The sequence below is a fragment of the Papio anubis genome, chromosome 16 (genome assembly GCF_008728515.1).
Source record: "Papio anubis isolate 15944 chromosome 16, Panubis1.0, whole genome shotgun sequence".
Classification (NCBI taxonomy): Eukaryota; Metazoa; Chordata; class Mammalia; order Primates; family Cercopithecidae; genus Papio; species Papio anubis.
The window spans coordinates 55,736,969-55,749,241 of NC_044991.1; the positions used below are offsets into that span (position 1 = coordinate 55,736,969).

Below are 12,273 nucleotides of genomic sequence, written 5' to 3' on the forward strand. Positions count from 1 at the left end.
TCAATTCTACTTGTGTGCAAGGTCTCAGGACTGAGCTAAACTAAGATCTGGTCATTTGACAGCATTTATTGGGTAGTGGGTCTCCACTACAGATTCATGTAAGCTCAAGGTCAAGTTTCTGCCACTTGGCTTAATGTCATCCTCAGACTGAGGACTGCTGGTGCTATTGAGAAAGGAACCTCTTTGACTACGGAATGTGGGAAGTCCAGAAAGGTGTTCCATTTGCAAGGCCCAGAAGATGCCCCAGTTGCTTTGTAGAAGGTGTCACAGACCCAGACACAGGCCCAGGTTTGCTGGCGGGCCAGTCTTGTACTGACTCATCGTCAGCAGTTTGACTTGCTGATTTATAGACTACAAGAAGGCCTGGTGTGATATTGACTTGGCTAATAGTTTTCATCTCAAGTAACAACTGTGATCATTAGCTTTGTTGAAAATGATTCTGTGATCATGGTGGTTTTGTGGCATAGCAGAGGCTGTTGGTGTCCTGTCCACATCACCTTGGATTACTGTCCCAGAATTTGCCAACAATATTCTACAACAAAACCTAACTGGTGATTTTTCCTCCATGTAGGTGGGAGGGGCAGGCCAGAAACACTAAAGGGTTAATTTCCTGGAAGCACCCCTCAGCTCACAGATGGAAAAAAAAAATGTTATATTAGTTTGCTTGGGCTACCATAACAAAATACCATGGACTGGGTGGCTTAAACCACAGAATTTTGTTTTCTTACAGTCCTAGAGGCCGTAAGTCACAGGCCAAGGTGCCAGTTGATTTGGTTCCTGGCGAGGGCTCTCTTCCTGGTTTGCAGACAGCTGCCTTCTCTGTGTCCTTACATGATAGAAAGAGAGCACTCTGGTGTCTCTTACTCTTCTTATAAGAGCACCAATTCTATTGGATCAAGACTCTTACACTGATGACCTCATCCAGTCTTAATCACCTCCTTAAAGGCTCCATCCTCAATACAGTCATGTGGGAGGTTAATGCCTCAACATATGGATTTTAGGGAGGCACAATCCAGGTCACTGCAAACATGGTAATTGATTAGCTATGTCTGCTGTGGATGAAGGAAAGGGACAGTGTGGACTCAAACGGTGGCTTGAGCAGCATTGTGGGATTGTTAGGGATAGACATCATGTCTCATTTATATCCACCATGGCACCTGACCCATCCTGGGAACCAGAGTGTGACCACTATCCAGTTACCTCCTGTGTCCAGTGCAGATTAGAACTTTGCAGGGCCTCAGCTGGGAGGGCCCTGGGCAACAGGAGCTGCTCAGAGCCAAATAAAGCAGGGCGTGAGTTTTGGTGCTCTGAGCTGGAGGCCACGCAAGCACTGAGAATGGGGCAGGATGACCAGAAAGCAGCATGACCTCTTGCCCTGTGTCCAGGAGAGATGAATCCCAGGTGCTGGCCAAGAACACCAGAGAAAGAAGTGGAGGCCTCTGAAACACAAGAGCAGCCCATCTGCCCTGGCAAGTGTGCCTGTCCAGAAGGCTGCATTTGCAGGTCATGGACGCATGGGTTGAGAGGGCCAGGGTGTCCAGAGGCCAGAGCCCAGGAGCATGGCCAGGAAGAGAAAGAGGAAAGCCTGAGGCCTGGGGCTAGACACAGGGATCACTGGATCATGGGTCAAAAAAGTGGCTTTCAGGGTCAGACAACCAGCCAATCATCCAGGGGACATATCTCAGGGGACAACTGGGACTCATCCTAGAGGGGTGGGTGGTGGAGTGAATGGGCATAGGAATCTTGCCTCCTTACCCTCCTTCCACCCAAACTCTGAGGCAGGTGAGCCATAAGGTGCCTAGGCCTGGGGGCGGTGGGGTGGGATGGGGTTGGGGTGTGGCTCAGATAAACAGCCCTGGAAACCACAAGCTGCCCCACCCAGCCCAGGCATGGCCCTGCAGCCTCTGTGTTGGATTGGATCTAATTTCTGAGCCTCTGTACATCTGGGTCAAATTTGGTTTGGTCTGTCCTGGTTCTCAGCAATGTCTGGAGAACCACCACTTTGGTCCTGACCAGAGAGCTGGGCGACTGAGTCCTCAGTGGCCCTATTATGCTCCCAGGCAGAGCTCAGGCCTGCTAGCCTGCTCCCCCTCCCCCAACGGTCCCCAAGAACAGACGTGGGGCAGGGAATACTTGCTTAGTCAAAATCAGGGGCTGTTTAAAAAGCCCAAGGCACAAGAGGGCTCCCCCGGGGCAGGGTTTGGAGCTGCCCCTAGAGCTGCTGAATGGCTGCTGAGAAAAGCAAACTCACACCAAGGAGGCAGGTGAGAGGCCGGGCGGGCGCCACCTGCATCTGGTTTATTGTTCTGTTTTCTCCAAACTTAGCAGAGCAGAATGTGAGGCCACCTGGGGGGCAGCTGGGCCCACTGCATGGGGCCAGCCAGAGTCATTGTGAGTGTGTGGGCCAGAGTCCATGAGACATCCAAATACAGGAGGCCTGGTACCCCGTCTTCTGCCTCCTCCATGCCCAAAGCCCCCACAGGGAGGCATGATGCGGCAAGCATGAGAGTGCAGGTCTCAAAGGAAGTGGGGGTAGCTGCGGGGCGAAGCAGCTGTTGGAAGCTCCATGGGAGCCTGGGCAGGCCTCCCCAGGCTGCGGGGCGCCGCCCTTTCGCTGCACAGAAGTTGGGATGTTGGGCCAGTTGAGATGGGTCAGATGCAAACAGGACCTTTCCAGGTCACTTCTCCCTGAGCTGTCCTTTTTCCCACAGTCCCCATCCCATGCTCCCCTCACCCGACATCCCTGGTCTGCACAAGATCCATCTCTTTCAGAGGAACCAAGACCCAGACAGCGAGGCCCAGAATCCCAGCACCTCCCTGGGATGCTCTCCTGCCAAGAGCATCTATCTGCACAGTGCTGGGGCTTCTGACCACCCCAAGACAGGGAGGCGAGAGAAGCCTGTGGGGCTCCTAGCGGGAGGCTTGAGCATGGGGTGAAGGCCCCTCCCCGTTCCGCTCATGGGCTGAGGTCTGCCCATGGCCCCAGCCCTGCATCTGTCTGTGCCACCATCCAGGGTGTGGCTGTGAATCCCAGAGGGACCTCCAGTCCGGGCTCCATGGGAACAACAGCTGCAGACCTGGTGGGGCGAGAGAGGGAGAGAAGAAGGTCGGGGACGAAGGCTGGCTGCCAGGGGACAGGAAGCCACTTCTCTCTACCTGGTCAGCTTGGGTTACTGGGGTGGGCTATGTACCTCAGAAAGCTGTATAGATGGGCCGTGGGGAGGAAGACCTGGACCCCAGCTCCCCATCCCTGTGGGGCTGCTAGCGGGGAGGCCAGACCCAGCCAGAGACCTACCGTAATTACGAGTATGCCAGGCCCTGAAGCCCCCGGGCTGGAGAGTGGAACTTGTCGGAATCCTCAAAAGACTGGTCTGCAGTAGTCAAGGAGAAAGGAGCCATAAGCCATGTGCCACCCGGGGAGCCACCTGCCTGTCACTCTCTGGGCTGGAGACAGCAGGCAGGCAATATAGCACTTTCTGAAGGCAGTCAGCCATCCCTAGCTCTGGCCGGGGGCAGCACTGCAGATCAGGGATGAGGGGTGCCTCTCAGATGCTCAGGGGATGCAGCCCACGCCCTTGCTCCCTACCTCCCTCAAGAGAGCGACAACCCCAGGCTCCTTCTCCCAGGGTGGCCTCCTCCAGAGGGCCCATCTGCTTCCTCAAGCACATGGACATGTACCAGGGCAGAAAAGGAAAGAGGCCTGCCTCTAGGAGTACTGATTGACATACCCACAGCAGCATCCTATCTGCCTCCCCAACCTATGAAATTCATCACTCCACCACTCCCCACCCCTGCCTGACTCCCTCCCATGGTTCTCGTTGCTGGCAGGAGAAATCGGTGACCCTCTGTTCTCTCCATCCCTCACATTCTAAGCTCCAGACACACCTAAGAAAAAATACCCAAAACTTGGAAATAAGGCAAAAAAAGTGACTGTGTATCCTTTCAAAGTCAACCTTGAACATTATCAAATAAGCCCACCTTAAGAGTCATCTTATTCTGGGGCATGTGACGTCTTTTGACTTCACGCTACTGGCTAGGGCCCAGGCTTTGCTCTTTGGATGGATGTTCACTTGGAGGAGGCTGAGAAATGGCAGATGATTTCTCATTGGTAGAAAAGACAATCCCCAGAGGAAGGTTACAAGTTTATTGCTCTGTAGAAGCAGTTTGTAGCCAGCAATCTTATTTCAGCCCTCCTTGTTTTACTGGCTTCAGTCTCTCACCGTCTACTTTAAGCTGCTTTGTCATCCTGTTATGTCCCTCGTTAATGAGTTAAATAAATTGTTGGCATATATTTGTATGTTATGTTTTTATGTATTTATGTATTTATTTATTTTTGAGACAGAGTCTTGCTCTGTTGTCCAGGCTAGCCAGACTGGAGTGCAATGGTGCAATCTCGGCTCACTGCAGCCTTGACCTCCTGGGCTCAAGTGATCCTCCCACCTCATCCTCCCAACTAGCTGGGACTACAGGCATGTGCCACCACACCCAGCTCATTTTTGTATTTTTTTTTAGAGATGAGGTTTCGCCATGTTGCCCAGGCTGGTCTTGAACTCCTGACCTCAAGTGATCTGCCCAACTCGGCCTCCCAAAGTGCTAGGATTACAGGTGTGAGCCACTGTAATCGGCCATGTTAGGTTATTAATGTTTTGAACGTGGGCTCCAAATCTCTGCCTTCCCACCCCCACACCTTCGACCCGAGGTCTTCTCTATCTAGGGCATTCCTCCCCAACTAAGAACCCCTGCCTCCTTCTTCAAACCCTGCTTGGGCAAGTCCTTCCCTGAAGATGGGCTACCCTCTACCCTCTGGATGGGTCACCTAGCAGCTCCCTTGCCCGCCCACCATCCCTGGCACAAAAGTCTGTTATTATTTGAGTCACCATCACAGGCCTGCCTGAGCTGTGCAGAGAAGGGTCCCTGGTGGGAAGGGGCCTCATTCTGTGTGCAGGGCAGGCATTAGCACAGTTCTCAGAAGTTTCTGGGCTGCAACTAGTTGCTCTGACTGCCCCCAGAACAGCTGATTCTGCGGGACGCCGCGGACATGTATCATCCTCAGTCGTTCTCCCAGGCCCTGAGCTTTCCCACCCTCTTTCCAGTGTCTCCGAACTCTCATACAGGCACCCTGGAGCACAGAGGCTCCATAGAGCATTGTCCACAGCCCCCTCCCCTGCCTCAGCCTGGTGGCTGCCCCACCTGCCCCTGCCTTGGATTTGGAGATGGCTCTGGGGCCCAAGTCACTGGCCTTGCTCTTGTGACAGGCATCCCAGCCTGATCAGCCCCCACATCAGGCTGAGGAAATGATGCGGGTGTCTCTTCCTGCATTTCAAGGTCATTCCCCAGAAACTAATCTCAAGATGCTCTTAGAAAAATACATTTTTGTGCTCAAATATATTTGCATCTCCTGTTTCCTAGAAGGTTCACAATGTACCCTGGCACATGAAAGGCTCTGACAAATTCTTCAATAGCCACTTACGTAATTTCAACACTGATTCTTTCCTAAGCTCTGTTGCTCTGACCCATTATTGCTTTGGGGAATACTCAGTAGGCTGTGCTCTAACCTAACCTCTTCCAGATCAGTGCCCCACAAACTGCACTGCACCCTTCTGTGTGGGTGTGAACGGTGCCCTTCTGACTCATATATTCATTCAATAATTCGACTATTTATTAAGCACCTGCTGTGTGCCAGATTGAGTCCTAGGGGATCCCGTGGAAGCATCCCTTAGCCGGATAAGAAAACACCTGTAAGCCTCTTACGGAAGACACTGGCCCTGGCCCCCACTACCCCCATACACAAAGACCTGTTCCGCTCCACCCACATCCTGTTGCCGCCTCCTTTTCCACAGCCAGTCCCTTCCTCTGTCCTCCCAGTGAGTTTCCAATCACCACTTGGATAGGAAAGGTTCTACTGGTTCAAAGGTTCTGCTGCATGTGAGTAAAGTGAGGCAACAGCCATTTCAGGAATGGGATGTGGGAAGATGACTTGGTCTCGAGTCCTAATCTGTAAAATGTGGGGAGGGAAGCTGGGCTAAGCCTCGTCTAAGGTCAGTCCCCTTCCATTGTCAGCGACCCAGTGCCTCACAGTGGTGTGTGCTACCCTCTGGTGGACACAGGGAGGCACAGGTACAGGCGTGCAGCCCACCAGCTCCGGGGGTCTTTGCTCTGGGCTCAGCTGGATGGGGATGGGGTGTTGGGGTAATTTCTAGACCTCATCAATTGTGATTTGAGTCTCTTTCCCTTGGCCAAGTGGTCAACTGAGAGCATCCAGAGTGGCGACCATCCCAGGCTGGGAGGCCAGGGGAGTGGGGGCCAGAGGGACCTCCCTGGACCCCAGCAGAGCTCCCTGCTCTCCGTCCTCCAAGAAGAGCTGGTCAGCCAGCATGAGGCACTGGTGAGATGCGGATGGAGTGGGCCCCTCTTGCCCAGCTGCTCCACAAGGGCCCCTCCTTCCTGCCACAGTGAGGGAGGGTGGATCACTCACCTGGAAGCCCCTCTCCGTGGGCTCTGGGGCAGGCCTGGGGTGGGGAGCTCGGGGGGCGCAGCACGGGGGCGAAGGCGCTCCTCTGTTTGACGGCGGAGATCATGTTGACAGGCGAGAAGGAGAAGACGCTGGTGGTGGGGGCAGCGGCCGGGAGGGACATGGAGGAGGCAGCCGCCAGCGGGGGGCTAGAGGGCATGACTCCGGGGCGGGGCGGGGAGGGGCAGGCGCAGCAGGGAAGGCGGTGGGAGACACAACAGGGAGACAGCACCAGAGTGAGCAGCTTGGCTGGGGCCCCACGTGGGCTGCTGACCCAGGTACCAGGCTCAGACCTCACTGGGAGCTGTGAGGGTCCTGGGCTAGCCCTGCCTTCTCAAGGGTTCTGAAGACCTTTTCTTGGCGCTGGGGATGACAGGGCCAGACCAGGTAAAGACAAAAGCAAAACCAGAACATTCAATAAAACCAAACAGTGGGAGGTAACCCCCAAAAATGAGATGAGCAACAGCTGGACTATTTCAGGATTTCTGCTGAAAACCCCAGGGATTCTGAGGAAACATTTATGAGCCTTGGGGTGACAAGGCTAGAGTCATAGTTCAGGAGTCACAGAAGAGCTGGACCAAGTAGTCAGGGATGAAGTTTGGGGGAACACACAAGCTTCTGTTATAAGCCTCTCTGTCCAACATCACAAACAGCACTCCAACTTCCTCCTCAAATATGCTCTCCTTGCCAATGTCCCCTATGTTCCTCTGTCCCTCTCCCACCTCCCCCTGCACCTTGGGGCACTTTGTTTCCTTACAGCTTAATGCAGGTCCTTGTCATTTCCAGCCTGGGCCCGGTGGGGGGTCTCCTGAATCTCCCACTTCCAGCTGGTCAATTTAAAGCAAAGTGCAGGGATCTACATCCTCAGATCTTCCTGTTCCCAAACTCCCCAGCCACCCAGGCTGTGCCTTGCCCTCCTGGGAATGGCAAGGGAGCCTCCTGCACACAGGCTTTGCCTGCCCCCTCTTCCTGCAGCCTCCTCTCCTGGGGGCTCAGGGCCAGGGCATCGCTGGATCCCACCTTTCTACATTCTTATCTGAACCCAATTCCCTGCCCCTCTCCTGTAAAGACCGGTAAGGCTGTGATTTGAGTATTGTCCAGGCAGCAGGTAGTGGGGTTGGTGGGGCTTCCTGGAAGAAAGCAATAGCCTGAGAAGGCTGCCTTTGGCATCAGAGGACCCTCCTACTTCCCTTGATACAATAATGCCTTCAACAGCTGCCCCTCTTCCAAATGTCCTCAGCCTCATCTCCTTTAAGACAATAGTTACTGCCAGCTGGAGAGGCCCCCAGAGCCTGATGAAGGGCTTGAGACCAATGCCAGAAAATGTACTATAGCTCTGAATGCCCAGGGCTCACAGCTGCATTTTGCACCTTGGGTAGGTAGTGTGGGGAGTTTCGAGTCATTCCAGGGTTGCTGGTGGCTGAAGCAGAAGAACAAAGAGAGACCCAAGCAAACAGCCCCTGAGTCTCTGGCTGGGACAGTTCTGATGTCATTCCAGGAAGGTTCTGGCAAACTCAATGAGAATGACATCCCTTGGAGTTGGGCTACAAAGCACCTTGAACGTGGGGGGTGGAAGGGTAAGCCTTCGTCAAGACAGTATCATGAAATGGGACCAACCCTCCCTCAAGTCCAGTGTGTCTCCAGCTGATGCTGGGTTTAAGCAGCTCTAGGATTCTTGATCTTCTTGCTGAATCGGAAGACCCCAGGTGGGCTGGCTTCTTCACACTGCGGCAGTGTGTTCCTCTACTGTTGACCACAGTGTATGTGTGGGAGAGAACTGATGTTCCAGGCCCCACTAGTGTTGGCCCAAGGGGGCGCCCACAGAGAGGTTGTGAGGGTACTGCCCCAGAACTGAAGGGAAGGAGGAGCAGTCAAGCCTGGCCTGAGCAAAGAGCCAGGAGAGGCAGGGGCCTTGGGAGGGACGCCAGAGGGCCATGGCCTATGTGGACTCTGGCTTTTGGGGCCTTGGGTCCCAGAAGTTGAGCCCAGGCCAGAGAGGGCCAAGATCAAGCCTTCAGCCAGAAACAGCAGCAGGCAGGACACATGCCCTGCAAGGGAAGCCAGGCTGGTGGACGGACAGTGCAGTCTCGGCAATGGCAAATACGGGACATGGAGAGGGGAGGGCACCACGGGCAAAGCCATGACCAGTTCCTTCTGGGACAGCCTTCACCACTTCTCCAGCTCTCCAGAGTCGCCTTCAGGGACAACCTCTCTTATGATTGATAGGGAGGCTTCTTGCATGTGACAGGAGTGGGGGGATCCCCCAAGCCCTGGGCTTTGCATACAGTGGGCGCTTTATCAGTGTCTGCTGAATAGCTAAGCTAAAAAGACCTGTGAACTTGCTGATCTGGAACTTGATGTTGGAAGAGTCTTGAGGGCAGTGTAAAATGACAAGGCATCAAAGCCGTTCGGAATGTCACTCACTCATGACACGCAGACATTACCCGTCCACCCAGCTCTGAGCTCCCCACTCTAAGAAGCCAGATGGGACGTGGTCAGCGCCCACAGTCAGGGCTGGGTCTCTGAAATCAAACACTGGACCTTTAGGCACAGTGGCACATTCAGATCCGAGATCAACCTTTAGCAGGGGGTGGAATTGACCCTATTTGACTACGAGGAAACAAGTTGAAATAACTTGCTGAATGCCCGGCAGCTCCTGATTTGAACACTGAAACTCAAATTCTGTCTGATCACACAGAATTCGCTCGCTCTGCCGGACGACATCGCAGGGACCACATCCTCCCCACGTCCACCTGGCCTCTGGTCTGGAGTCCCAGGGGCTGGGGGCGGCTGGAACCTGGCTTCCCTCGAGCCCTGAGTTTCCTTAGGCTTCCGGCAGGCGGCGCCAGCCTCCTCCCCAAGTCCCAGCGCGAGATGGGAAGGGGGCGGTGTCCCAGGTTTCAGATGGGCGCCCGCCTCCCATTAAAGCCCACTTCATGGGGACTGGAGGCCTAGAAGCGATGTGCATAACGGATCCGCAAAGAAGGCTAAAGTACTCTGGCCCCAGGACCCCGGGATGTGCAGCCTAGGGGTGGGGTTGAGGTCCCGCGGTAGGGGAGGTCCTAGGCGGGGACGGTGGGCCTGGCCCCGAGGGCTGAGCCAGGGTCGACTCTCACGGCGCCCGCGCCTCAACTCCTCCGGGATGGGCGGGGGCAGGGCTGAGCCCCGTTCCGCTCCCCGGCCCCAGCCCTTCCCTTGCCGGCGGGGGACACTCACTGGCGAAGGGCGAGGTGGCGGTGGAGCCATTGAGGAAGCTGGGGGACCCAGGCACGCCGAGGCCGGCCACTCCTGGCGCTCCGTAGCCGCCCAGGCCAGCTCCGAGGCCGCTGCCGTAGCCGCTCTGCTGCGAGCCGGGGCTGGGCGCGAACCCGCGGGGAGACGCGCTGCTGCAGCTGCGCGCGTAGCCTGCGAGAAAGAGCGCGGCCGTCAGGGGGCGGTGCCGGCCGGGGGAGGGGCGGTGGCGGGGCCTGAGGACCGCGGGGAGGCGCGGCGCACGCACCCGGCTCGGGCCCCGGGGTGGCGTCCCCGACGGCGATGGCCAGCGGGCTGCTGAAGGCATTGATGCCCACGACGGCGGGGTGCGGGTGGCTTGGGGCCAGGGGTCCGAGCGGCCCGGGTGCGCGGGGGGTGCTGTACAGAGCCTCGGCCACGTCCGCCGCGCGCTTCAGGAGGAGCTCCTGCGAAGACAAGAGGGAGGTACGGCCGAGACAACCGCGGGCGCCGCGTGCTGGCGAGCCCCGGGCCCGGCGGCGCTAGGAGGGCGAAGGCGCCATACCTGGTTACTGCTGGGCACTCCGTACAGGGCCTCTGCCAAGTCGGCTGCCCGCTTCAGCAGCACTTCCTGGGGACAGGGGGAGAGACAGCGGGACGGAGGGGCAGCCCCTGGGGGCGACGAAGGGGCCCTCGGGAGCCCCTCCTCACTCCCTTGCCCGCAGGACACCCTCGGCCCCGCCCCACCCCTCTGAGTACCTTGGGCAGCCTCTCGGGGTCTCCGGGGTGTCTGGGAATGACTTTCTGTAGCCTCTGGAATCCGTAGTCAATGGTGGGCTCGTTCAGAGCTGGGGAGGGGGGCGTCGTTTGGAGGACGTCTCCCCCGCAGCCCCCGACTCCCAGGGTGAGACGCAGGGCGCCAAAAGCAGGCCAGCGCCCAGTCCAGGAGCCTCGCTGCAGCCCCCTCCACCAGGCCCAGCCCAAGTCCCCCGGAAAACTCCAGGCACGCCCGGCAGCGAGGTTCGGGGAAGTTTCAGTTCCTTCGTTTGTTCATTCAACAAATATTTACTGGGCCAGGCTCTGTCCTCTGCCCTAGGCGCTTGGCATGAACACACCGGCACCCATCTAGATTAGAAAAGGGAAACTGGTCAAGCGCGGCAGGCTCAAGCCTGTAATCCCAGCATCTTTGGGAGGCCGAGATTGGCGGATCACGGCCGAGATCGAGACCATCCTGACTAACACGGTGAAACCCCGTCTCCTACTAAAAATACAAAAACTAGCCGGGCGAGGTGGCGGCGCCTGTAGTCCCAGCTACTCGGGAGGCTGAGGCAGGAGAATGGTGTAAACCCAGGAGGCGGAGTTTGCAGTGAGCCATCCGCCACTGCAGTCCAGCCTGGGAGACAGAGCGAGACTCCGTCTCAAAAAAAAAAAAAAAAAAAAAAAAAAAAGGGAAACTGTATACATATATGAGTTATAGTCCTAAGGACAGGACTCGATGGAGAGTTTTCTCTTTCCATCTGGTCAAATCAGGAGTTTATTATAAAAAAAGAAAAAACTTAACAATCTCCATTTATCACGACTCAAGTGGACTCTCTGCAGCATCTGAGGGCTAGAGGTTTGCATGCACCCCAGGGAAGCAACTGGAGAAGTGGGTGGCTTGGGCTGGGGCGGATGGAGTGGAGAAGATCCGGCCAGCGGCCAGATTCTACATTGCATCTCCACGTGTGTTGTGTTCACTGCTTACCCTGGCGTTGTGCAAGGGGTGTGTGTGTATGCGCGTCTGACCCAGTTCCCCACGCCCTTCTCCTTCTCCTTCCCCTTTTCCTGTTCCCTGCACCCTCCTTTTCGGATAGCCTGGCCCCGACCTACTCCACCAGTCTCAAAGCCCTACCTTCACCTGTAATTCTGACTTAGTGAATTTCCTTTAGTTTCCCGGCAAAGAAAAAGCACTCACTTCTGGGGCTCGGTCCTTGTCATTCCTTCTCCTGTAACTACCCTTCCTTCCCCAGGTCAACCTCCCCACTAAGCCCTCGGGTTTCGGCTCAGTCGGGCTCAGCAGACACTCCCTACCAGAGGTTTTCTTTGATTGTCAGCCCTTTGACGGTGTGACCCCACCCACCCCACGCGGTTCTCTGTTCAGCCTTTCCGGGTTAGACTGGAGCTCCCTGAGGGTAAGTAGGGTCACTACCGAGTGTCTCTCGAAGGGCTCGGTGAGCATCGGTGCGGGGGGGAGCGGCGCGATGGTGGGGACTGCAGTGGGCTGGAGATAAGTGGGTGGCTTAGCTGGGGCGGGGCGGGAAGATGGAAATGGGGAAGACTCGGCCAGCGGCCAAATAAAGCCAGGCTGGGGGGTTCTACACTGCCTCTCCACGTGTGTTCACTTCTCGCCCTGGCGTCGTGCAAGGGGTGTGTATGTACGCATGTGTGTGTGCGTGTACATGCAGAGTGAGGCCTGGGGTAGCGTGGGGGAACCAAGAGACCCAGAAAAGATTCAAAAGATTCGGGGAGCAGCGATCCCATTGGCATCTTTGAAATAAACATCCCTTTGGAGA

At 56.2% G+C, this 12,273-nt stretch overlaps 1 protein-coding gene across 1 annotated transcript in view; it reads right to left on the reverse strand.

The window, feature by feature from the left end:
• Positions 1 to 2,247: 2,247 nt before the first annotated feature.
• The window catches only part of EBF4 (EBF family member 4), a 62,628-nt gene continuing 52,602 nt past the window's right edge, over positions 2,248 to 12,273 (reverse strand). The window contains exons 11-17 of the mRNA XM_031656619.1: positions 10,481 to 10,569; positions 10,287 to 10,352; positions 10,011 to 10,188; positions 9,728 to 9,916; positions 6,476 to 6,673; positions 3,296 to 3,371; positions 2,248 to 3,077 (exon numbers count right to left, since the gene is read on the reverse strand). Of these exons, the coding sequence (XP_031512479.1) occupies positions 3,301 to 3,371; positions 6,476 to 6,673; positions 9,728 to 9,916; positions 10,011 to 10,188; positions 10,287 to 10,352; positions 10,481 to 10,569 (791 nt within the window). The 3' untranslated portion in view covers positions 2,248 to 3,077; positions 3,296 to 3,300. The remainder of the gene's footprint in view (positions 3,078 to 3,295; positions 3,372 to 6,475; positions 6,674 to 9,727; positions 9,917 to 10,010; positions 10,189 to 10,286; positions 10,353 to 10,480; positions 10,570 to 12,273) is intronic.